At 53.2% G+C, this 22,028-nt stretch overlaps 8 protein-coding genes across 8 annotated transcripts; 2 read left to right on the plus strand and 6 right to left on the minus strand.

Moving 5' to 3' along the window:
* Window positions 1-45: 45 nt before the first annotated feature.
* SETTUDRAFT_167716 (uncharacterized protein) lies at window positions 46-2,558 on the minus strand. Its single transcript, XM_008024804.1, has 3 exons — window positions 1,702-2,558; window positions 507-1,648; window positions 46-453 (listed from the first exon to the last, which is right to left on the minus strand). The coding sequence occupies exons 1-3, from the start codon at window positions 2,293-2,295 to the stop codon at window positions 327-329; spliced, it is 1,863 nt and encodes a 620-aa protein (XP_008022995.1). The 5' UTR covers window positions 2,296-2,558; the 3' UTR covers window positions 46-326.
* Window positions 2,559-3,099: 541 nt separating this feature from the next.
* On the minus strand, window positions 3,100-4,138 carry SETTUDRAFT_159561 (uncharacterized protein; the record flags this gene model as incomplete). The annotated part of the gene is made up of 2 exons (XM_008024805.1): window positions 3,100-3,807; window positions 3,863-4,138. The coding sequence occupies 2 exons, from the start codon at window positions 4,136-4,138 to the stop codon at window positions 3,100-3,102; spliced, it is 984 nt and encodes a 327-aa protein (XP_008022996.1).
* A 1,098-nt stretch (window positions 4,139-5,236) lies between these two features.
* SETTUDRAFT_37667 (uncharacterized protein) lies at window positions 5,237-8,470 on the minus strand (the record flags this gene model as incomplete). The annotated part of the gene is made up of 3 exons (XM_008024713.1): window positions 5,237-5,465; window positions 5,515-8,314; window positions 8,386-8,470. 3 exons carry the CDS (start codon window positions 8,468-8,470, stop codon window positions 5,237-5,239), a joined length of 3,114 nt encoding a protein of 1,037 aa, XP_008022904.1.
* Window positions 8,471-10,283: 1,813 nt separating this feature from the next.
* On the plus strand, window positions 10,284-10,758 carry SETTUDRAFT_26361 (uncharacterized protein; the record flags this gene model as incomplete). Its single annotated transcript, XM_008024665.1, has 4 exons — window positions 10,284-10,324; window positions 10,379-10,436; window positions 10,539-10,631; window positions 10,681-10,758. The coding sequence occupies 4 exons, from the start codon at window positions 10,284-10,286 to the stop codon at window positions 10,756-10,758; spliced, it is 270 nt and encodes an 89-aa protein (XP_008022856.1).
* Window positions 10,759-11,082: 324 nt separating this feature from the next.
* Window positions 11,083-12,869, minus strand: SETTUDRAFT_175907 (uncharacterized protein; the record flags this gene model as incomplete). The annotated part of the gene is made up of 2 exons (XM_008024806.1): window positions 11,083-12,509; window positions 12,566-12,869. 2 exons carry the CDS (start codon window positions 12,867-12,869, stop codon window positions 11,083-11,085), a joined length of 1,731 nt encoding a protein of 576 aa, XP_008022997.1.
* A 707-nt stretch (window positions 12,870-13,576) lies between these two features.
* Window positions 13,577-15,040, minus strand: SETTUDRAFT_26363 (uncharacterized protein; the record flags this gene model as incomplete). The annotated part of the gene is made up of 4 exons (XM_008024666.1): window positions 13,577-13,982; window positions 14,032-14,477; window positions 14,530-14,773; window positions 14,835-15,040. 4 exons carry the CDS (start codon window positions 15,038-15,040, stop codon window positions 13,577-13,579), a joined length of 1,302 nt encoding a protein of 433 aa, XP_008022857.1.
* Window positions 15,041-15,558: 518 nt separating this feature from the next.
* Window positions 15,559-17,230, plus strand: SETTUDRAFT_127652 (uncharacterized protein). The gene has a single exon (XM_008024807.1). The coding sequence runs from the start codon at window positions 15,792-15,794 to the stop codon at window positions 17,109-17,111; it is 1,320 nt and encodes a 439-aa protein (XP_008022998.1). The 5' UTR covers window positions 15,559-15,791; the 3' UTR covers window positions 17,112-17,230.
* A 13-nt stretch (window positions 17,231-17,243) lies between these two features.
* On the minus strand, window positions 17,244-19,433 carry SETTUDRAFT_105856 (uncharacterized protein; the record flags this gene model as incomplete). The annotated part of the gene is made up of 3 exons (XM_008024808.1): window positions 17,244-17,958; window positions 18,019-18,827; window positions 18,885-19,433. 3 exons carry the CDS (start codon window positions 19,431-19,433, stop codon window positions 17,244-17,246), a joined length of 2,073 nt encoding a protein of 690 aa, XP_008022999.1.
* Window positions 19,434-22,028: the final 2,595 nt, after the last annotated feature.

Below are 22,028 nucleotides of genomic sequence, written 5' to 3' on the forward strand. Positions count from 1 at the left end.
AGCAACATGGGATGCTTGAGATATAAACTGAAACCCCCCTATCAATCCTACTGCTACAATCACAGCGTGTCCATCCAATCAGCTGCTTCTATATGATATCATTCTGATCATAACTAACTCTAAAACTCCTCTAAGACCCAATGCATCATGACGCATAATCCAGTTGCCTTTTATCGCAAAAGACACTGACGCAGGTAGCGGTGAGCTGCCAGCCTACTGCAGAGGTATCCTGACACCTGCTCTGAGGCCATTACTTTTAGCTATGTACCCGCGTCCCGCTGCTCAAAGGACGCATGCATTTTGTAAACCCATTCCCAACCCTCCGCTTAGAGAGCACCGGTCGAAGCCATCTTCTTGCGGAGGTGGTTCTTGTACTCGGCAATGCTACCGTCCCACCGGCGGACCGTCTTGTGCTCGCACACCATAATGTCCTTGGCAATCTTGTCAAGCAATCTAGTTCAAGTTAGCACACTGAGCAGACTTGTGCATGCACGCCATCAACATACCTGAAGTCGTGCGAGACTACAACAACACCGCCGCTGAAAGCGTTGATGGCATCCGCCAAACTGTCAATCGTGGGGATATCCAGACCGTTGGTAGGCTCGTCAAGGAGCAACATGTTGGGGCCTTCGATAGCCAGCAGGGCGAAGACGATACGCGACTTCTGACCGTCGGACAGAGTGGCCATCTTGGATGTTTGTGCCTCGCCAGTCATACCGTAGCGACCGAGTTGTTGGCGCCAGTACTGGACATCCTGGCTGATGTGGTGGAACTTGTCGCGGACAAAGTCAAGCGCAGACTTGGTGAGGTCGAGCTGTTCAGCAGAGTGCTGGCTGTACACACCGAGCTTCAAGTGGGTGTGGCGCGAGACGACACCAGACGTAGGGCTGAGCTTTCCAGTGAAGATGTTGAGCAGAGTCGACTTTCCGACACCGTTGGGTCCGACAAGAGCCGTTCGTGAGTCCATGTCAACACCAAAGTCCAGGTTCTCGTACAGGTTGTCCTCGGGCTTTCCCGAGTACGAGAAGGTGACGTCGTCCAGCGAAAGCACAGGTGGCGGGAGCTTCTCGACATCGGCGAAACGGAAAGTAAAGACCTTGTCAACGGCCACAGGTTCAATGAGGCCATCGGCCTCCATCTTGTCCAAGATCTTCTGGCGCGACTTGGCCTGCCTGACCAAGTTGGCGTAGGTACCGGCCGAAGCAATGAACTTCTTAATGTGCTTGATTTCGTCCTGCTGCTTCTCGTAGGCCTTGGTCTGGTTGATCTCTTGCTCGCTGCGAGTCTTGTGGTAGGCATCGTAGTTACCTCCGTAGTAGAGGAGCTTCTTCTGACGCATGTCAATCATGTTTGTGCACACGCCGTTCAAGAAGTCCATCGAGTGGGAAACAAGCACCAGGGTGCGCTCCCACTTCTTCATGTACTCCTCAAGCCACACACAGGCCTCGAGATCCAAATGGGCAGTGGGGTCGTCGAGCAGGAGCAGCGCAGGCTTGACGAAAAGAGCCTTGGCAAGCGCCACACGCATACGCCAGCCACCGGACATGTCCTTTGTCTTCTTGTTGATGGTGACCTTGTTGAAGCCAAGACCGGTCAGAATGAGAGAAGCGCGGGTATGGAAGGTGGATGGGTCCATGTCTTCTTGACGCTGTTTTGATGAGTCAGTCGGGCGGAGATGCACTTCGTCTGGCTGCAACGTACCTCGTAGATGTCCTCGAGCAGCGGGCTCTCAGGACCATCCTTCTCGAGAATGTCCTCGGCCATCTTCTCAAGACGGGCCAGCTCCGTCTCAGCCTCGCGGACGACCCAGTCCAAGGCACCCAGCTCCGTCTTGGGGGCGCCCTGGTTGAGCAGGTAGATGTCGATGTGCTCGGGGAAGGGGAACTCGCGCTTGTCGATGGCCTTGAGCAGCGTCGTCTTTCCACAGCCGTTCTCGCCCAACAGGCCGTATCGACGGCCGTAGTTGATCTCGAGGACGGAGTCGTTGAAAAGCACCTTACCGTGGAACACGAGCGAAGCCGAGATGATCTTGACGTCGCGCGACTGCTCGAGCGAGGCGAGCACACCGGTGGTCACACGGTCCGACAGGCCGTGCTTGTCCTCCTGGAGGGTGAGCTTCTGCACTTCTTCATTCAGCTCGAGATCCTCGGGCTGGTCGCCGGCCTCCGAGTTGGCCTTGGAGGCATTCTTGGAGTTTGCCTTGGACGACAACTTGGAAGTGGCCGACTTCTTGGGCTTCGCATCGCCCTCGGCGGCGCGCTTTGCCTGGCGGGCGGCTTTGGACGCGGAGACCATGGTGTCTTTGTGGCGGCAGGAAAAGGACTCTGGGGGGGGGTGGAGGAAGAGAGGAGGAAATTTCGTAGGGTTGGGAACACAGCCAATCTGTGACCCCGCTAAGCCTCTTATCGATAATGCCCAAGCTGCGTGTGCTTGTGCGTGTTTGGGATTCCGGTCAGGGCGCAACGCTCGATGCTGCCAACGACGGGAGGATACAGGGCGTAAGAGGCGGTGCGACAGACGAAAGAGGTTGCAAGGGGATGGAGAGAGAAGAGGCAAAAGTCTCTTCTCAGCGCTGGCTGCAACATCAAGGCCATGGGAATCAATTTTCTTACTTGTGGCGAAGGCTGCGCACGGCCAATGAGCGTCCCCCCCACCATGCATCATAGGGCAACTAAGGCGCTGGTACCGCTGCACATGTCTGCCCACTCCTAGTCACGCCCATCGAGAGCCATAGCCATAATCATGCGGGCATTGAAGAATTAACTGCAACGCGGCGATGCTCTTGATGGCGACGACGAGTCTCTGCACTCCTCTGGCCTGCCAAGCAGGACCCAACTACGTACCCCTCCTCAGGGGAAACACGCCGCCGCATGCAAAGTCCTGCGGCCCAAGGGCATTAGCTGAGGGTCATGATAGACAGAAGCATTTGAATTACTTTTAAGGCCCTAATAAACGATTGTAACGCGAGCAATGCCAAAGATTCCGGCCTCAGGGGCACCTCGACGTGGTGGGCGGGGGGGGGGTGCTTCTCCCCGGAAATGCCAAAACCGTCATCGTCCTTATCTTTTGCCATGCCCAACGCTGATAAGCCCAAAACAACTATATACCAGACTCTGTCCGGCTACTCCCACTTTCACTGTAGCTCCGCATGGTGTGGGAATGGGCGCTGTCCGTACCCCGTTTCTCGGGATCCTCCATCTCTTCTGCATCAACTCTTTTGCGAAGCCGCTCTCTCAGCCCTGCTAACACTGCTGCTTCCTCTGCATTCAGGCTCAAGTCCTCTGGCAAGATGACTTCGGCGCCATTGATCTCTATTCGCTCTCCTTCCTGGCTATAGTGCTGCTCTTCTGTCGTCTTTCTTCGTTCCAAGCCGCCCCTGCCGTCCGGTATGACCTCTTCGTCTTTCACCCTTGCTTTTCGCAAGTCCAACGGTGTCCACCAATAGACTGGAAATTGTCGTTGGATGTTGTTGATAAACAGCCCGACTATCAGCATCAACGTCGTGCCCCACATGACCAGCCCGACAAAGTACCAGCCCATCGCTGTGATGCCAGGATCTGTTGCCGCCAACACAGCGGACGCGCCTCCAGGTGGGTGCACAGTGTTGGTCAAGAGCATGACGGCGGACGCGCAACCACAAGCCACGGCACCAGCAATCCATCTGATCGAGTCATAGTCGGAATGGTATTGAAAGAGCTTCGATATGCTAACGCCAATGAGTGCTGAGAAGGTATGACCCAACAGGGCATTGCGAGGTTGACCAAGAGGTGATCGGATAGAGTTGTACTCCAGCACAGCGGACGCACCCTGCTCAAAGAATGAGTAACCAGCACCAGTACAACCCACACAGCCGAGTACTTACAAACGAAGCAATCAGCGCAGGCGGGTGATGCCACTGTATGCTCTCGGTCTTGTTGAACACAGCAGCCACAACACCAAGTCCGCAAAACGCACCCAACATGGACCAGAAGGCTCCGAGGATGTTACCAACATCCTGCCGCGCCTCCTTCCTGTACCCAAGGAACCTCGACACAGGAGCCGGGAACTTATGCAGCGGCGACGGAGGCAAAATGCGGTTGAGGTAGCCATCAATATCGAGGTCCCAGTTCCTGGCCTCGGAAAAGGCCCCCATGACCATGGTTGCAGGTTCACACTCTCCCTCAGGAGCAAACAAGACCAGAAAAGCACCAGCAGCCACAGCAACAAACGACGTCAACAGCAGCACACCAAATGACCAAAAGATATAAAAGCACAATCGAGAGGGAAAGTCGAGGGGCAATAATAAGCGTCACCTCTACCACTCACACCACGCCCTATGCCGTTACCCGCGTCAATAATGCCTCGCAGGCAACTCCGGCCCTGTACATAAAGGATTGGCGGCCGATCTCCTACCGCAATACGGCACGAGGCTGTTGCAGGCAAGCAAGCAGGAAAGTAGTCCAAAAAAGGGCCGGCAAAACCACGTCACAGGAAACCGTTGTGATGTCGCGAGTCCGGGGGGGCACATGGCTGCTGCAGCGACTGCACAGAGGGCCATGCCATGCGAAGGACGCCGCATTCTGCTCACGCGCTACACGGGCTTAGTTTGGTTACGTAATATTACGTACCATAAATCTGCGACCACAGAACATCTCCTCGGTTTCCGCGGATACGCTCGACGGCGAGGAGAGAGGCATGTCTGGAAGCTGTTACTGCCCGTCACCATGCCACCAAGGGCTTTGGACGGGGCGTACTTAGGGGCCAAGGCTGGTGAGCGGAGAGCGGCAGCGGAGAGCGGCCTGATTGGCGTTGTGCACCCACGCGCAATAACGATATCCTGTGCCATGGTGGCGGTTTCTAATAGATTGGTAAACCGAAGGGTTGCTCGAGACATCGTGGGCAGAGATGCGGCGCATGGGCTTGTCGTACCTCACATTGTTAGCGCGCGATGCTTGTGCTTGCTGGGTCAGGGTAATCAGGCCCGCGATCTACGTCAGCTTCGGATACCACAAACAGCCTGCATACGGCGCCCCAGACTTGGTACTTGGAACCTATCATAAAGAGAGTGAAGGCGGAAAACTACATGTATGAAAACCATATGGGTATAAACCTAAGTGAGACGCTCTATGAACCTAAGTTCGTTGCGCGTCGAATCCAGGTCATGGCACCCACCCATGTAACGCCGCAAGCATCCACACGACCAGCTAACTCCATACCCATGTATCCAGCAATACGCCCATGACTCCCTTACACTAGCCTAGGTACCACGGAACAAGAATTGCAGATCTTCAGGACTCAGGCGGTCCATGGCAACCTTGTCGTTATTGACCGTTCCAGCAATCATGGCTGCCTTCTTCTCCTGGAGCGCAACCATGCGCGACTCCACACTGTCCTCTATGCAGAGACGAGTAATGACACAAGGGCGACGCTGGCCGATACGGTGACAACGATCCGCAGACTGCCATTCGGCAGCAGGGTTCCACCATCTATACATTTGTTAGCAACTTCAACTGCACATACGAGTACCAAACTTACGGGTCGACAATAAACACCCTAGACGCTTCGGTCAAGTTGAGTGCAACACCACCCGCCTTGAGAGAAACAAGAAAGACCTCCACATCCGGGTTCGTCATGAAATGGTCAATACTCTTCTGGCGTTGGGCCGGTGTCATGCTACCATCCAACATGACCGTGTTGAACCCAGCACGACGAAGACGCCACTCAATCAGTTGCAACATGGAAGTGAACTGACTAAAGACAATCGACTTCAGTGTCTGCTTCTTGCTGCGTAGCTTGTACAGATCGTAGACTAGCATCTCAATCTTGGTGGAAGAAGTCCAGTTCTCCATCTTGATGCGGTTGACGATCGAAGTCTTCTTCACAGAGTCTTCGTCCTGCTCAAGTTCGGGTTGCTCAAAGTCAATGGATAGCGCAATGTGACAGCGAGGGCAGTCGGCTTCGGTACCAGAGGCTTCGCAAGTGTCCATAAAGTCCTTGATACACGCACGGCAAAACTCGTGACGGCAGTGAGACCGAACTGCATCCTCAGCAGGCTCATCGCAAATGTTGCACACGTAGACATTGCTAGCGCCTTCGACGGCATTCTTCTTAAGGAGCAAATCGGGGTGGTTGGCGACTTGACGCATCTGCATAATGAGACCGAAGATGTTGGCGTAATTGTTGAGCATCACTCCCTGGGCGACGTACGTATCAAATTTGCGCGAAGAGTTTGACATGATTGAGGTCGAAAAGTCGCGCTCAACTTCACTGAAGAACTCGTTGTGGATGATGATGTCCTTCATTGGAAGCTCCATCGAGTTGGTGTGGTCACGCTTCATGCGTCGCAACATGATGCGGGCAGTGATGAGGTGGAGTTTTGACAAGGCCTCTTCGCGAAGCTCAGGGTCGTCGCCTGTAATGGGATTAAGCAGCTCCTGGTTGAACACTGAGATGTGCTCAGACGCACCGTGGTTGCACGCAACACACATATGGTCGTCGTCAGTAGCCCAGTGCAGCTTCTCGCAGTCGCAGGAACGACAGAAATAATCCGCAAAAGGACGAACCTCCAAGAATCGGAGAAGCGAGAAGAACTCTCCAATGCGGTTCTGGACCGGTGTGCCGGACAAGCACCATTTGTAGTTACTCCTCAACGCGAAGCAAGCCTTGGCTACACCAGTATTGCGTGACTTGATGCTATGCGCCTCGTCCAGGATGAGGCGGTGGTAGTAGATGGCGTGGAGTGAAGATGCTTCCTTGATGATGTCGTCTCCGCGAGACCATCCCTTTGTTTCTTTTCGGTGTAGCGATTCCAACGAGTTGTACGAGACCATGATGACGTCGTAGGATTTCAGCTCCTTGACCGACATCTTCTTGCACTTGGCGTTTGTACCGTGATACACAAGCACCTTGAGCTTGTTATCCGTATACTCGCGAATCTCATTTGTCCACTGCATGAGAGCGACGGGAGGGACGCAGACAAGCGTAGGCTGTTTTGCGGGATAATCAGACATGATCAACGAGACGGCCTGAATAGTTTTGCCCATGCCCATCTCGTCTCCCAACAAACCACCTTTGTAGTGAGTCTGCTCTTGACGAACCATCCAGCTAAGTCCCTCGAGCTGGAATGGCTTCAGCCGCCGGGTGATTGACGTTGGCTGTTCGGCCTTTTGGACTTCGAGAACGGGAATCTTCTTCAAATCATCCCACATGGTGCGTAGTTTTGGATGCTGCTGCTCTGCTCGTTCGCGGTTCATGGCACGCTTTCGCTCCCATTTATCTGCAATGTGTGCAAACCTGGCCCTCCGTTGATACGCTTCTAGCCTTTCGCCGTGAGTCTGCGCTTTCTTGCTGCGTCGAGCTGCTTTGATTGGCCTCTCTGCCACCGCCTTCCTCAGGCGCGCAGCGGTCGTCATCAACGGCTCTTCCTCAGTGTCGCTTGGGCCTAGGACCTCAGCATCAAGCAGGGACTCAAGATCATCCAAATCATCGGGACGGAACTCTCCTCCATCAGACTCTTCGTCATCTATGAAATCTTCCTCTGTGAACCGGCCCTGTTTCTTCGCGCTTGAGCGGACAGAGCGAGAGCGCTTGTTAGGTGCGTCTTGGGCTTTGCCTTTTCCTTTACCCTTATAGCGAGGTGGCGACAGCTCATCCAACAATGAATCTCGGTCGTCGTCGCTGAAAACCTCTTCGGCTTTAGCCTTGCCTTTGCCTTTATATGAAGGCATTTTCTTGCGAGAAGCAGGCATTACTGGCTCTTCCTCTGAGAGCATATCCACATCCTCGTCTTCGTCTTCGTCTTCTTCGGTCTTCTGGCGCTTGCTTCGCGGTGCATCCATCTCGTCTTCGAGCTGCATTTGCAAGGCAATTTCCTCATCCATATCGAGCGTCATGCTTTCGGAATCTGAGTCTAAGACCACATGTCGGGCTCGCTTTGAGTTAAACGAGGCGTTTTGCAAAGGGGTGGTGGCCTTGCCGCGGCCATTGCGAGCGGCCATCTTGCCATGGCCAACCGAGACAGCCGGAGTGGTTGAGATGCTCGTTCCTGGTGTTTCATAGTCTGAGTTGTCCATCGAAGGAGGACTGGTCGAGCTCTCCTGTTCTGTTTGCTGGGCATTGAGACTAGAGAGCCGACCACGCGTGGCAGGCGCCTTGCGAGGCTTCGTAGCGGGAATGGCAACTTCTTTGAGAACCCTGCGCACCTGCGCAGGCTGGTTGGGCGCCTCAACTTCGATTGATTCATTCTCGTGGTCGGAAGAATTGGGGACAAAGGAGCGAGAAGCGCGAGTGCGCTTCTGTTTGTGGCGACTGTCCGTCATGGGGGAATCAATCAAATCTACGACACGGTCAGCGCCAAAATCAAGAGAGAGCGTTCACAGAACGAAAGCCCAAGCGGCCTGCACGTACTGGCTGCAGGCACTGGTGAGGGTGCTGGGGCGACATGGTTGGCGACGCTGTTGGTCGACTTGCGGGTGGATCGCCGCGGCGCCATGGTAGGAGAGGGGTATGGAAGCAAAGGAAGGCAGCAGTGGCTGTAACGAAAGATTGAAATGTGCGCTGGGCGCAGGTACTTAGTGAGCGGATGAAGGACGATGAATGTCGACGGAGGAGTGAAGATCCCAAAGAGGATATGAGGGGGAGGGTCGCGGCGATGCGCCCCTGTCACCGCGGCGCCGGAAACTCGATCGCGCGTTCACGGGATCTGAGTGGCAAATTCAGGGACAAAGTGGCAAATGCGTCAAGAAGTAGGGATTGGCCGATTGGGATGCGAAACAAGGGATGCAAAATGCGCTGATGATGACTTTTGGCTGCTCTCACCCGGGCGCCTGCTGCCTGACGTGAGGCGGGGACGGCGCGACGCGTCGTCGTCATGAGAGCCGCGAACTCACGTGACGGCTTTCATCTCGTCTGCATGGGGACTAGTGCCTCCTCAGGTCTTGCTGAGCTTGCAACCTCCACCCGCAACCTGATGTGTATTCGTGTAAGCGACTTTCTTGCTTCAAGTTACAGGCATCTTGTGGCACAAATAACCTGAATCCATCTTCTAGACCCTTAGAGTTTGTATCACCAATTGCGGACATGGAGTGCTTGTGCCTGCTGGCGAGAGCTGACACATTTGCTCTTGTAATTGACATTCTTGGTTCCGACCCTTTTGTATTGCTCTAAAATAGTGTCATCATTTCAATACATTCGTTCAACTCACCCAAGTACCAGTACTTGCTTTTCATACCGACACCAGGTTGTGTTCCATCGTTGTTTCGCTACTGGACTTGTTCGTCTTCGCATGGGTGACGGCAAGCATATCTCCACACGACATTAGCGACGAGATGCAGCGCAAGAGCCATCAGGGTGAGAGCTCCATTTGGCAGTCTAGAAGTCGTCTTACGGTTAGAGCAACTACAGCGAGAGGATTTAGCAGCCCCCTTATGCCATGGTCAAAATCAGTATGTAGCCTGACCAGCATATCAGTTTCCTGCGGGTTGTACCGGCCTGGAACGTGGTGAGAATCATATATCACGCAGATATAAGTGCACAAGCACCGCATTGTTGTTGAGTATGTTGAATGCCTCCAGACGATCACAGCCCTCGCGTCTTCTTGGATAACAAAGACATATTTTCAGAGTTGACTCTCGAGAGGATGCAAACAAGGCCGAGAAAGACATAATGCAGTGCCGTGAGAACTGTTCCCATTCTCCTCCCTTTTTTCCAGCAAGCATATGATTGCATTCTTGTAAACCGTTAGCCCAATCAATCATCATCTACCCTAGGGCTAAGCAGTTGGAATGTGCAGTCAGCTGAGCTAAGATTGAAGTAGAGAACTCAACGACTAAGTTTTTAACGGTACCTTGATACGGCCACCTCGTACATGGATTGCTACGGCAGACATACGCAAACGCCATCTCGTATCCTGATGCAACATGGTGAAGCATTTCCTGTTCCATCCCCAAGTCCTCCTGGTAGTACGTATTAGCATGGGTCTGGCGTGACGAAATCCGTGTGTGTATAATCTGCTGCACAGCTCGCAGGTGTTGACGTTGATGCAGCTCGCGCGCACGGACCACCCCGCTGCCGCCGGCGCGGCAAGACATGACGACTCCAGGCTTCCAGGAACCTCGACTCTTCTAGCCTCCACCATCGCCAACCCGTCTGCCCCTCGAGCCGCTCCATCTCGCTTCGAAAACGTCCCTTTCCCAACAATCCAAGTCGATCTCTGATCCAACAAGAGCGCCAAAGTCGCGCTCGAAACACACGCTCGATCAGCTATCCGCCCCGGAACGACGTCGAAGCTCCCCAACTCGCCCATCATGGTGAAGCCCGTTGTTTCGGCGATGAATGCGTGGACATGGTATGCGCGATTCCAGCTGTGCTGGAGGAGATGATGGAGCTAATGTGTTTGTAGCATTGTCGTGTCGCTCTTTGCCATCGTCATTCTCTCCACCATAGGATCCCTGTTCAAAGTACGTCTATCCAGGAGATATGCGCTCGCAGCGACGAACGAGCTGTCGCGCATCTTGTAGCATCTCGGAGCTCTCGAGGAAATGCTAACACGCAATGTGTAGGGACATAGCAACACGGTAATGGGCGGAGAGGAAGACCCCAAGGACGGTGCCGCTGTTGCTGGCGCCGTCTTCGGCGCCGTCTTCATATACATTGTACGTATCATGGGTATACCAGGGAGCGCAATTTACTAACTGCGCATAGGGGTTCTTCGTTTTCTGTGGACTGCAGGCCCTCCTTCACCTGCGCGAAAGCCGTCGCGGCGCGATAAGCCTATCATGATTTAGCATGACGTAGCATACGATGGTAGGATAGTTGTACGAGTTGAGGAGGTTCAAGGTTTGGTTAGACGTGACACAAGCACGCTAGCTGGTAAACACGGGTGCATCTTGTTGAGGCATGGAAGAGCATCTGCACTTTGTAACATGGTACACGGCGTTTGGCGGGCACAGGCGGTTTCTGCAGTTCCATAACAAGATATTTTGTTCAACGCAATACAAGCAATCTTTACACTTGCATGCGCCGTGCATATTGCATCTCCTTGTACCGTGATGCAGCGCCAACAATGCAGACGCTCACCATGAAGCCTTAGGCACATGACATGCCCTACCACTCCCTCTCCCACAGCGGCTCGAGCGTCTTGCTCATGTACGGCCCGTCGAGCCAGTAGCCCAGCTTGGCGTAGTAACTGCGGACACCCACGCCTGAGATGACGCTAATCTTCTTACTTCCATGCTCCTCCCTCGCGATCCTTTCCGCCTCCTCCATCAAGAGCGTGCCATACCCTTGATGCTGGAACCTCTTTGGATCCCTGGCATGAATCGGCACCGCCGAGCCATATACATGCAGTTCGCGCACCAGAGACGAAGGCTGGCCCGTCAGCTCCTCGCGGAACGTATGTTCGTTTGAGCACTGGCGCAGCCGCAGCAATGCAATCAAGATATCCTGCTTGGGATCCTCATACGCGAGAAATGTTTCCCACCCGCCGTTGGCCGTGTAGTCGCGGCGCACGAGCTCGACCTGGTCCGGCCGAATCTTGTGCTTGACCTCGTTGATGCCGACTTCGCGCGTGCGCACATCGCGGCACGACGTACCAAAGTCTTTCATCCGCGCCAGCGCCAGCTCTCGCAGATTGCCGTTTTCCACGCCAGACGTCACGAGAGGCATGGGGATATCGCGTTGCACGCGGTAGATGCGGGTCCATGGGGGTACGAGGGCGAGGATGCGGGCCACGATGTCGATGAGGGCATTGGGAGTGTAGTTCTTGTATCTGCCTGTCCGCCACAGCTCGTAGAGGCCAGTGCCTCTGATGACGAGCGTGGGGTAGATTTTGAGGCCATCGGTGCGGAAGTCTGGGTTGGAAAAGTACTCAACAAACTGGTCGAGGTCGCGCTCCATGCCCACGTTGGGCAGGTCGGGCATCATGTGTGATACTACTTTGAAGCCGGCGTCTTTGGCGAGGCAAAAGGTTTTTGCGACGGCAGCAACCGTGTGTCCGCGGTTGGTGTCGCGGGCTACGTCTTCGTAGAGAGACTGGACGCCGATTTCCAGACGGGTGCAGCCGTATCGTAGCATTGATGAGAGATGCTGGTCTAGACAGTAGTCTGGCCGCGTTTCGATTGTGATGCCAACACACTTGATGTTGCTCATCTCGCCCGCTGCAACCGCCTCGTCAACGTCTTTGGTTTGATATCCTGAAAGCGCGTTGTGTAGTTGGGAGATGAACTCATCTCGGTAGGACTCTGGCAGAGACATGAATGTGCCGCCCATGATAATGTACTCTACTTTGTCTACGCTGTGGCCCAGTGACTTGATTTGGTCGACACGACCACGGGCTTGCTCGTACGGATCATATCGCGCTCGGATGGCGCGCATAGACGTCGGCTCATAGCCTGTGTAGGATTGTGTTGAATACTCAAAGTCCGAGTCTGGTCCTCCAGGGCAGTATACACATATGTTACCAGTGTAGGAAATGTGTGGGCAGCGGTGGGGTTTGCACATGACTGCAACCACTGCAATACCCGATGATGTACCTACCGCCACGTCAGCTTGCATATGGCTTGCTAGTTTCCCATTCCATCCCACATACGGATCGGCTTTGCGATAAGTTTCGGTAAGATATATTTCTTGTAGTGCTCCGGGACCGCCGCAATAATCGCCGTAAGCGGCGGCTGGCTCTTCAGATAATGCTTCTTTGCGATTTGCCCTCGCAGAGAGTTCAGATTCAAGTCTCTTTTTGGTTTTGCTCCATCTGCCTGTGATTCGTAGTCTTGGATGAGCGCAGACGCAATATCTGCGCACGCCCGCATGTAGCGCTCGTTTTCTGGCGGCAACTTGACATTCTTGGGCAGCCTCCTCTTGTTTTGTGTTTCTGTTACTGTTAATGTCGCCATGATGGATATGATATGTGTTGTTTGCGGTCGCGGGTTTGCGATGGCGGATCTTGAAGGTTGAGCCTCAGTAGGTGGAGTCACGGGTGGGTTGAATTTCGGTAACTGCTAGGCCGCATCGGAACTAGCAAGCTTCGCTTCTCGACTGGAGGGAGATGATGTCAAGTTCACTTTGACAAGACAGTCTCGTTTTTTGTTTCTACGGCCGAGAACGTTGAGAGACGATTTTATATATCCAGGATTGTCCAAGTGATGATAAAATGCGTCTCAAGTAACAAACTTGAGCGACAGCAGCGACTACGCTTTCAAGATTCCGTACCATATCAACTTGAGCGCAGTGGGGAGCTCAGCCCTGTTGTCACTCAGGCAAAAGACATAGATTGAAGAATCACATGACCCATATCGCAACATGTACGTATACGGAAAGGATAGAATAGAAGGTAAATCAACGGCAACTTGGTGTTTCATACACATGACATATGTACGCATGTATGGATTCTTGTTTTTCATTTTCATTGGGTAATAACAAATTTGCATTGTTGTTCCTATAGTCAGAGTAGAGAGATAAACAGGGGTAATCAAACAGGGGTATCAAAGCTCTCTACCTACACACACAGCACCCCTTCCACAGCACAATCCACGCCAAGCAGCTCTATCGCTCTTGATATCCACTCCAAGACTCATGTTTCCTCCAACCCATCTATATCACATTACGACTTCACACCAGCCACATTCATTACGATGTTGTAAATCTTGACAAACACATTGGCGATGAGTGCCAAAGCGGCAGTTGGTACGAAAATTTGCAGCCATTCATACCACTTGGCTGGTCGGACATCCGTCTCGATCCAGCCTGCGCCCTTCAAGGGTTGTCCGCCATTCACGTTGGGTGTTTGGCCTTCGTCTGCGGGGAAACGCTGATGTTCGACAAAGTGCTGCAGGAGGTCATCCTTTTCGCGCCAGCGAGCGAGAAGCCAGTCGGAAAATTCCTTCTCATCATGTATGGGAATATCAGCCACAGCGAAGCGACGCCAGTACATGTTTACGGACTTTGGAGGGCGACCTTGGAAGTAGGTACCGCGGAGCGTGAAGAGATCTTGGCCATATTGGCCGACGCTACTTCAAGTTAGCTGACATGTTGATGGACATGGCAAAGGAAACTTACGGCACGCCCTCGTAAGCCACTGTACAGTCATACAGATAATCGACAGTGTCTTTGAGCTGCTGCAAACAAAACAACAAGCCAGTGCTTCTTGGCAGCAATGCGTGTCTGAGATCTTCCATTTGGTTCTTTTCTGCCCACTTTTGGCTCGCCACTCGGCCGTTGTGACTAAGGTTTGTGCCTTCGGGGAAGATGAGCAGCCACATGGGGTCAAGGCCCTTGGATCCCGACAAGGGACCGCTATGGCTGCTGTTCAGCCTTTCCAGCCGATGCTGGAAGCGTTCTTTATCTGTCGCCCATTTGCGGGAGAGAAAGATGAAGCCGTAGAGGGCCATGGCCCAGCCGACAACGGGTATGTATTTCAACGACTCTTTAAGAATAATGTAGAGATGGCCATGCATGGAAGCGGTGTAGCTTATCCACCAGAGGTAGACCCAGTCGGTGTAAATCTAGAGTGGGTCAGTTGTTGCTGGAGCACGGGGTGGGGATGGGCCAGCGCACTTGGTGGTTTGAAACGAGCACGATTCGCTCGGGGAAATCGCATTCTAGCCTCCCGTCTCTTGTCTTTCTCAGCTGCCCGCGGACACTCTCGTCTCCACTGACACGCATCGTGGCCGGGGCCCACCAGGACGTCATGGTGGTGAGGACGATGCCGAAGTGCTGCTTGGACACGGCCATCCATGCGTAGAAGAGATTCTTGCTGTAGAAATACAAGGGCAAGCCGGCATATTGCGTCATGGCGATGCTGCAGGCCGAGTCAGCAAGTATGCGACGGCAATGATGATGGAGCGTGGGTGTAGACTGACGCAACGATGCTCGAGTTGAAGTAGAGGGCGAACAGACACATGCGGATCGTCTGGACCACGAAGCCATGCTTGATCTTGCCAGCTGGATGCTGGGCGGGATCGGGGCCCTGCGGGTCGGGCGGTGTCGCGGAGCGCTGAGCCTTGAGCTTGGTGATGACGGGCGCCTCAGCGGGCGGCTGGCGCTGTTTGAGACGTTGGGTCGTCATGGTGGTGGTGGAGGGAAGCATGTGGAGGGCGGCGGTGCCAGGTGTGCTTTTGGTACGGGCACGGCAGGCACAGCAGGCGAGGGCGTGCGCCGGGTGGAAGTGGCCGGATGGCTGATGAGGTGGGCGCGTGAAGGGTGGTCAGGGCATGCGGCGGGGAGCAGCAGCGTTATGAGCGCGCGGGAGCATCTACTAGCACTAGGGTTCCGGGCGCCGGGTGCCTGGGACCAGAGGGCAGAGACGCACGAGGAGCAGGAGTGGTAGTCAGGCGGCAGCGTGCGTCCATGGTGTCTTGGGGGCCGACTGGAACACGCTGCTGCCGATCCGCCTCATCCCATCTGCCATCATGACACTGGCACTGGCACTGGCACCGGCGCCGGCCAAAAGATACCCCTCCCGCCGCTCGACAGGGATCCCCTGCTCGCGTGTTGCCGACGCTAGCCCCACGCCGACTCCCACGCCCACGCCCATCCAACGCCCATCCAACGCCCATCCAACGCCCTTCACCCGCCGTCCGCATCCTGCCCGTGAGCGTCGCCATCCGTCGCTGGCACTCTGCCGTCTCTGCAGCTCGAATCGTGCAGCCGCAGCAGTGCCCATTGCCTCGCCCGCTACTCGCTGCCTGCTGCCATCCACGGCTCGCCCCGCCGCCGTCTGGTCATATGGCGCCCACTCGCCCCGAGTCAAGCTTTGCGCCCTCCCTCGCACACTCGCTCGCTCCAAGCCCCTGCTGCCCACGCTGAGCGCCCTCAACATGCGCGTGCTGCAGCACCGTCCTCTGCCATGGCCGCGGCTCCTTGCTGTGCCGGCGCAGAAACGCGCCTTCTCTTCGACGCCACGGCGCCGTGACATCAGGTCAATATCCGAGCTGCCTCTGCGCACAACGCCGTCGTACATCCAGTCGCCCGCCAACACGCTCCTCCGTCTGCAGTGGCCCTCGCCGCTGCGGAACATCCTCGTCACCAAAAAGAAGCGCACGCCCAACATCACCGAGTCCGTCGTCGAGTTCACGTCGCACATCCGCTCCACCTACCCCGCCATCAACGTCATCTTCGAACCCGAAACCGCAGACGAGCTGCATGGCCAGCTGCCTTTTCCAGTATACACATATCAGAAGAAGAATGGTATACCGCGCCATCTCTCGGATAAAACCGACCTGGTCTGCACCCTCGGAGGCGACGGGACACTGTTGAGGGCCAGCAGTCTTTTCAGCCATTCCGAAAATGTCCCGCCCGTCTTGAGCTTTGCCATGGGCACCATTGGCTTCCTGGGCGAGTTCAAGTTCAAAGAATACAAGAGGGCCTTTCGCGAGGTCTACATGAGCGGTGCGCCAGACACGTACGCTACTCTTTCGGATTCACTGGGCAAGAGCCCGCCAAGCCTGCCTGCATCGCCCGATGATCCACTGGATAGACCACTGAGCTACGCAGACATACGCGGCAAGGCAATGGGAAGTAACAGGACTGCCCGCATTCTACTGCGCAACAGGCTCAAGGTTGGCGTGTTTGGGCCTGACGGGAAGAGGATAGGCGGTGCAGCCGAGGGCGATACCTATGCGCTCAACGAAGTCACGCTTCACCGCGGCTCCAGTCCACATCTCAAAATCATCGACGTCTACGTAAACAACCGATTCTTGACAGAGGCAGTCGCCGACGGCATGATTATCAGTTCGCCTACGGGTTCGACCGCATACTCACTGTCATCTGGCGGAAGCATCGTGCACCCCCTTGTTCCAGCCATATGCCTCACACCCATCTGCCCCCGCTCGCTCTCCTTTAGGCCTCTGGTACTACCTGCCGAGACGCCCGTCACGCTGCGGCTAGGCGAGAAGAACAGGGGCAGAGAAGTAGAAGTCAGCATTGATGGAAACACCATTACCGAAAGATTGGGTACTGGCATGGAGGTGCGCATAGGCGGAGAGGAGGTCAAGCGAGATGCTCGAGGTTGGGAGGGTGGTGTACCCAGCATTGTCCGTGGTACAACAGGCAAGGAGGATATGGCCGAGGACCACTGGGTGGGCGGGCTGAATGCGCTGTTGAAGTTCAACTATCCATTCGGGGACCAGGATTCTTGACCTTGAACTATTGTTTCCAAGTCTCCGGAGTGAGACTAGACATCACTGGCATGTCACAAGCACGCGCATATAATACTCTCACCAGAGCATCCACAGCATCCATAAAATCTCAACTTCTACTTCCACATGTACCTACATTTTCGTATACCTCGTCGTACTAACATAGTCCTTCTGCGGCCCCTTGACATCATACCTCACCTCCCACCACACATCCGTATCCGCCTGACCTTGCACCGCCATACCGCTTCCAAACGCCCACTGCGCAGCATACAAGTCCTCGCCACAAAGATGCGTCTCCCGATTCCCCGCCCTGTACACTCCCTCGCCATCCTTCTCCAGCTTCCCCATCTCAACAAACAATCCGCCGATGCCCTGGCCGTGCGCCCCGACACCAGTTTCCCCGCGCGCCTCTAATCGCATTTTTTCGTCGTCGAAGAAATTCACAGCGATGAAGACGTCTTCCTCGTCTGCCGAGGCGCCTGCTCCATGGAGTTGATACACGTATTTTCGGCTCGCGCTGAATTGCAGGCCCGTCGTCGTGACGAAGGTGCCTTGCTCGCCGTATAGCAGCATGCGTGGTGCATCTGAGCATGGCTCAGTGGAAGTATCACATGGCGTGAATGTTGCCGTGCCTGTTACGCGACCGGAGGGATGTGTAGATAGCATGGAGCTAAGGTCGCGGGAGAAGGTCCATGCTTGACTCGCCGTGTTATGGAAGTTTTGGAATATTGTTCTGGGAAGCTGTGGGTCAAAAGAAGGAGAATCAGGAGGATGAGTAGGATGAGACGGCGTTTCTCGTGCTATTTCAGGGGTGCGAGAGTCCAGGATGGTTAGATTCGCGGTAATACTCGTACTTGGTGATTGGGTCTGCAGCTGGACTTTTGGATCTTGGCTGCTAGAAAGTAACATTGCGTTTACGCTCTGCAGAGTTGCACGACTGGGATTGAGGGCTGCGTTGCTCGTGGTGACCCAGCTTAAGCGCTGCTTGATCAATGCCTTGCCCATTTCCCGTGCTTCTTTGCGTCTGCTAGTGTCGATTGTGCCGCTTTCGGTGGTGTAGAGACATAGAATAGCTAGGGCGACGCCGACAGAGAGATCTTTACCCGTTGGACAGCATAAGAACATGTTACCTTGTGCTGATGGGGCTGGAAGAGAAGCAAAGAAGGGTGGAAGATGAGCGAGCTGAGTGCGGAGGTCGCGGGAGCCCAGTTTGCCGGACTGACATTTGAGATGAAGGTAGTGTTTTACACCGGCTTCTTTGAGTGCAGATGGCGCGAGGGGCTCAGGCGTGCAGCTGACTACGACATCGAAACCTGAGAATTGCACGTTATCGCTCGAGGAGATATATAGTTGTGACGTGGGCTGAATCAGACTTGCAGTCGCACAGCTGCTCCGCTGCTCCTTGATGAGCTTTGAAATGACGTCTGTAGCATCCTCTTCGCTCGTGCTCATTAATAGATCTTTATGTTTCCAAAAAACTGGCGGCGTAAGCCCGTGTGACCATGCTTCGTGGTCGTCTGCAGCGCCCTGGATGTATCCATTCTCTGATGCCTCGGCACCACGGACACGCCGCGACGCTGTGCAGAGAACTATTGGGTGGAAATCTGAGAATTTGGGTGATGATTCCGGAAGGGAAGATTGCTGTGTTACCCAGATTGGACGCAGTGGCTTTTGGAGCTTACTCCGGAGAAGTGGAATGTTGGGTTTGCAGATGTTCTTTTCTTTTGTATCAGCCAATGACACCTGATGTTCATATCGCAAAATGGAACGTACCAAGAACTGTCGAACGAATCCATCTATTCTCTTTTGCATCTGTGCATGCTCGCTCTCTCCCACAGCTTGCGGCGGCGTGAAGAGCTCCATCGCTTCCCCTGTCCTCTCTCCACCAAATAATGCTCGATTCATCACACAGCACCATATCGGAATCGTCTTGCTCAACGCATCTGGCATGCTCTTCCCCCTTCTTGTGCTGTCCACAACCACAGCCCCGCCCCATTTCGCCACTACATCGAGCAATTGCAGATTTAGTCGGCGCAGGCTGAAGCTCCATTCGCCCATGTGGCCGTCGGTACTTTTAAAGTAAACGGAGCCAGATTTTCGAGAAAGCGGAATGTACCAGCTGCCGCAACGCTCGTTCGCTACAAGAGGAAGCTCATAGGCTGATGCCACTGTTTCCACAAAGACACTGTCCAATAAGATTGAGGCGAGCCGATTGTGTGTTGAAAGCGAAGACCGGCGTAGTGAGGACAGGGTGCTGGATAGACTTGATGTATTGCAGAGGTGCGGGAATATGATGTCCGCCTCACTTAGCGGCTTGGACATTGTTATAGTGGAATCGCTGAACAATTGTGATTTTGGATTTTGGATTGAGTTGATAAAAATTCATAGGATACGAACCACACGCTACGCTGGATGTATACTAGTACAAAATGCTATATAGTAGTATTAAAAAACATTCTATGTTAAATTAGTATACAGTAGTTCGGTAACTATATATAAAACCGGTTTTTATAATTTTCTAGTGAATCGCGAAAAAGAGATAGTATCACTTCTAATAAAGATTAATATACTTAAATAGGCTTCTATTACCTACTAAGTGGATAAGGAATTAAAAGAAATAAAGTATATAATCTATTACTTAGCTTTTAGTAGCTAGTGCTAGAGTATTCTTAAATACTAAAACTATTAAGTAATTTTGTTTTTGGTTGAATTTTTACTTGATTTAAGAGCTTAAACTTGATAACGTACTACACTAGTGAAGCGGCTAAACTAGTGAGCTAGCTACCTTTTCTTAGCACTACAAACACTGTATACAAATAATTAAATTACTTAATACTATAAACTATATCTTTATATTGGATACTTAACGTGGTTCATAAGCGAGTCGGTCACCCAAGCGAGTCGGTCACTCCCCACCAGCGCGTTGACGTTGACACGTTATCACAGTCTTTTATTACAGTCAATAAACTATTGCAATATACTAGATTAATTGTTAGAATCGCTACTATCACTTGCACTATCTATCTTAACTGCGCAGGTACGAGCGTTGTGTCTAGTCTGCTTGCAACGCCCGCACCGCCGCTCTCCTCGCACCCTCTTCGACGCACTCTCACCATCACCACAACTGCTACCCGCCTGTTCAGCTAATACTTCTTGTACTTCGCCTACAGTAAGAGTCTCTTCTATGCGTACGTATTGCCGCTTGCGGCTCTTACGCTTATTTGCTATGTCTAGAGCCTCTCAAAGAGCAGCTACTTCCTCCCTCATAAGCGTCATCTTATGTGCTATTTACTAAGCCCCTTTACTTAGCTATACAACCTTCTTGTCAAGAGAATTTGCAGAAGACCTAGGGCGGTTTCTTACTCTCTGTCGAATAAGAGTACTTTGAGCCTCAACCTCGCGCGCGTTGCGTGGTGTCTGCGCCTGCCAGGCGGCTGTCCGTCGTGGTGATTGTACTGGCGTCTGCACCACCACATCAAGCTTAGATAGCACAGCCTGTGGGTCATGTGGGACTAGACCAGCGCCTCTAAAGCCAGCTTGGATATTCTCCTTTGTAATAGACTGCTCAAAAGCAGCCTTAAAGGCTAGTAGGAAGGTCTCCTTGCTGATATAGTGGGTGCGGTTGCGTGCCAAGCCTGAAACAGCGTCGCTATACTTGCGCTTTAATAGCGAGAAGCAGGCGACGTCAAGGGACTGCAACAGGTGAGACGAGTGTGGAGGCATACAAAGAAGAATAATATTCTTCTCCTTGCAAAGATCTTGAAAATCAATAGAGCAGTAGCTCTCATAGCCGTCAATAATAAGTAGTCAATGCCCACCCATAGTAGAGCTCTTTATATAGGTATTAAAGTGCTCTAACTAGGCAAGACTAAGCTAATTATTCGTCCAGCTATTAGGACTAACTTTAAGAACCTAGTTAGCAGGCAAATTCTTAAACTAGACGTTAATAAGCACCTTACTCGCAAAGACAACGAACGGTGGTATCTGGCGACCTAACGCGCCCACGCCTTAGATCACAGTAACCCACTCACGGGTGCCTGGCTGTATCCGCTTCTTTTTTCTATATCCTTCTAATGCTGTGATTAATAGCTGTAATAAAATCTTGCCTATCATAAAGCTAGTTTCGTTAAAGTTGTAGATATCGTCGTCCACAATACCCCACTTCTGCTTTGTCGCCTGGACTAAGTCAAACTAGCGCTAGATAGCCACTGGGTCCTCGCAGGCGGCTTGCTGGTGATTATAGGGACGGCTCTAGCGCGTACGGAGCTTAGCAGTCCGCCTAACAAAGTTGTCAACCTAATTCTTGCTAATAGGGTTGCCACCACGCTCCTCTAACAGTTTATTGGCCATTACTTGAACCTTAGCCTTTGTAGGGGCAAATCCACGCGCAGACTCTTTAAAAATACGTCTAATAATAGCCTCCTCTTCTAACTTACTTAGGCGCTTTGAATTCGGTTCACAGTCGCGTCGGGGGCGCTTTCTAGCCTGTTGATCAGATATTGTACTTTAAGGCACGTTATAGATAGAGGCAGCGCATCTTTAGCTTTAAACACGTTGTAGTTAGATATTAAAAAAAGCAAGTTAAAGATCTAATTTAGGATAACGTATGTGGCAAGCGAGCGCCGCAGGCAAGCGAGCGCCGCACCCCACCAAACCTGCGCACCTCTATAAGCCTGTAGTTCCACCACAATATAGTTGTTTTACTACATATTAACATAATAGATTAAGCAGTACCTAGAGTATCTTTCTTGCACGTACGCGAGTTATGGCCAGTCTCTCTGCACCTACTACAGCGCGCCAAAGCCTGGCGGCTAACACCTGATCGCTCTCCTCTCTGACGCTCTTCGTGAGCAATCTGCTGATCAGCCTCGCGCTAAGCGAGTAGATCCTCTTCCAGCTCCCTTTGTAAGTACTCCT

The sequence above is a fragment of the Exserohilum turcica genome (assembly GCF_000359705.1).
Source record: "Exserohilum turcica Et28A unplaced genomic scaffold SETTUscaffold_13, whole genome shotgun sequence".
Taxonomy (NCBI): Eukaryota; Fungi; Ascomycota; class Dothideomycetes; order Pleosporales; family Pleosporaceae; genus Exserohilum; species Exserohilum turcicum.

What these genes read in the sequence shown, in the direction of transcription:
- SETTUDRAFT_167716 (XM_008024804.1), bottom strand. Translation starts at nt 2,295, where the DNA reads ATGGTCTCCGCGTCCAAAGCCGCCCGCCAGGCAAAGCGCGCCGCCGAG. An exon ending in TGCTCGAGGACATCTACGAG is followed by an intron (nt 1,649 to 1,701) that starts GTACGTTGCAGC and finishes TCATCAAAACAG; the next exon opens with CGTCAAGAAGACATGGACCC. An exon ending in GTAGTCTCGCACGACTTCAG is followed by an intron (nt 454 to 506) that starts GTATGTTGATGG and finishes AACTTGAACTAG; the next exon opens with ATTGCTTGACAAGATTGCCA.
- SETTUDRAFT_127652 (XM_008024807.1), top strand. Translation starts at nt 15,792, where the DNA reads ATGCGCGTGCTGCAGCACCGTCCTCTGCCATGGCCGCGGCTCCTTGCT.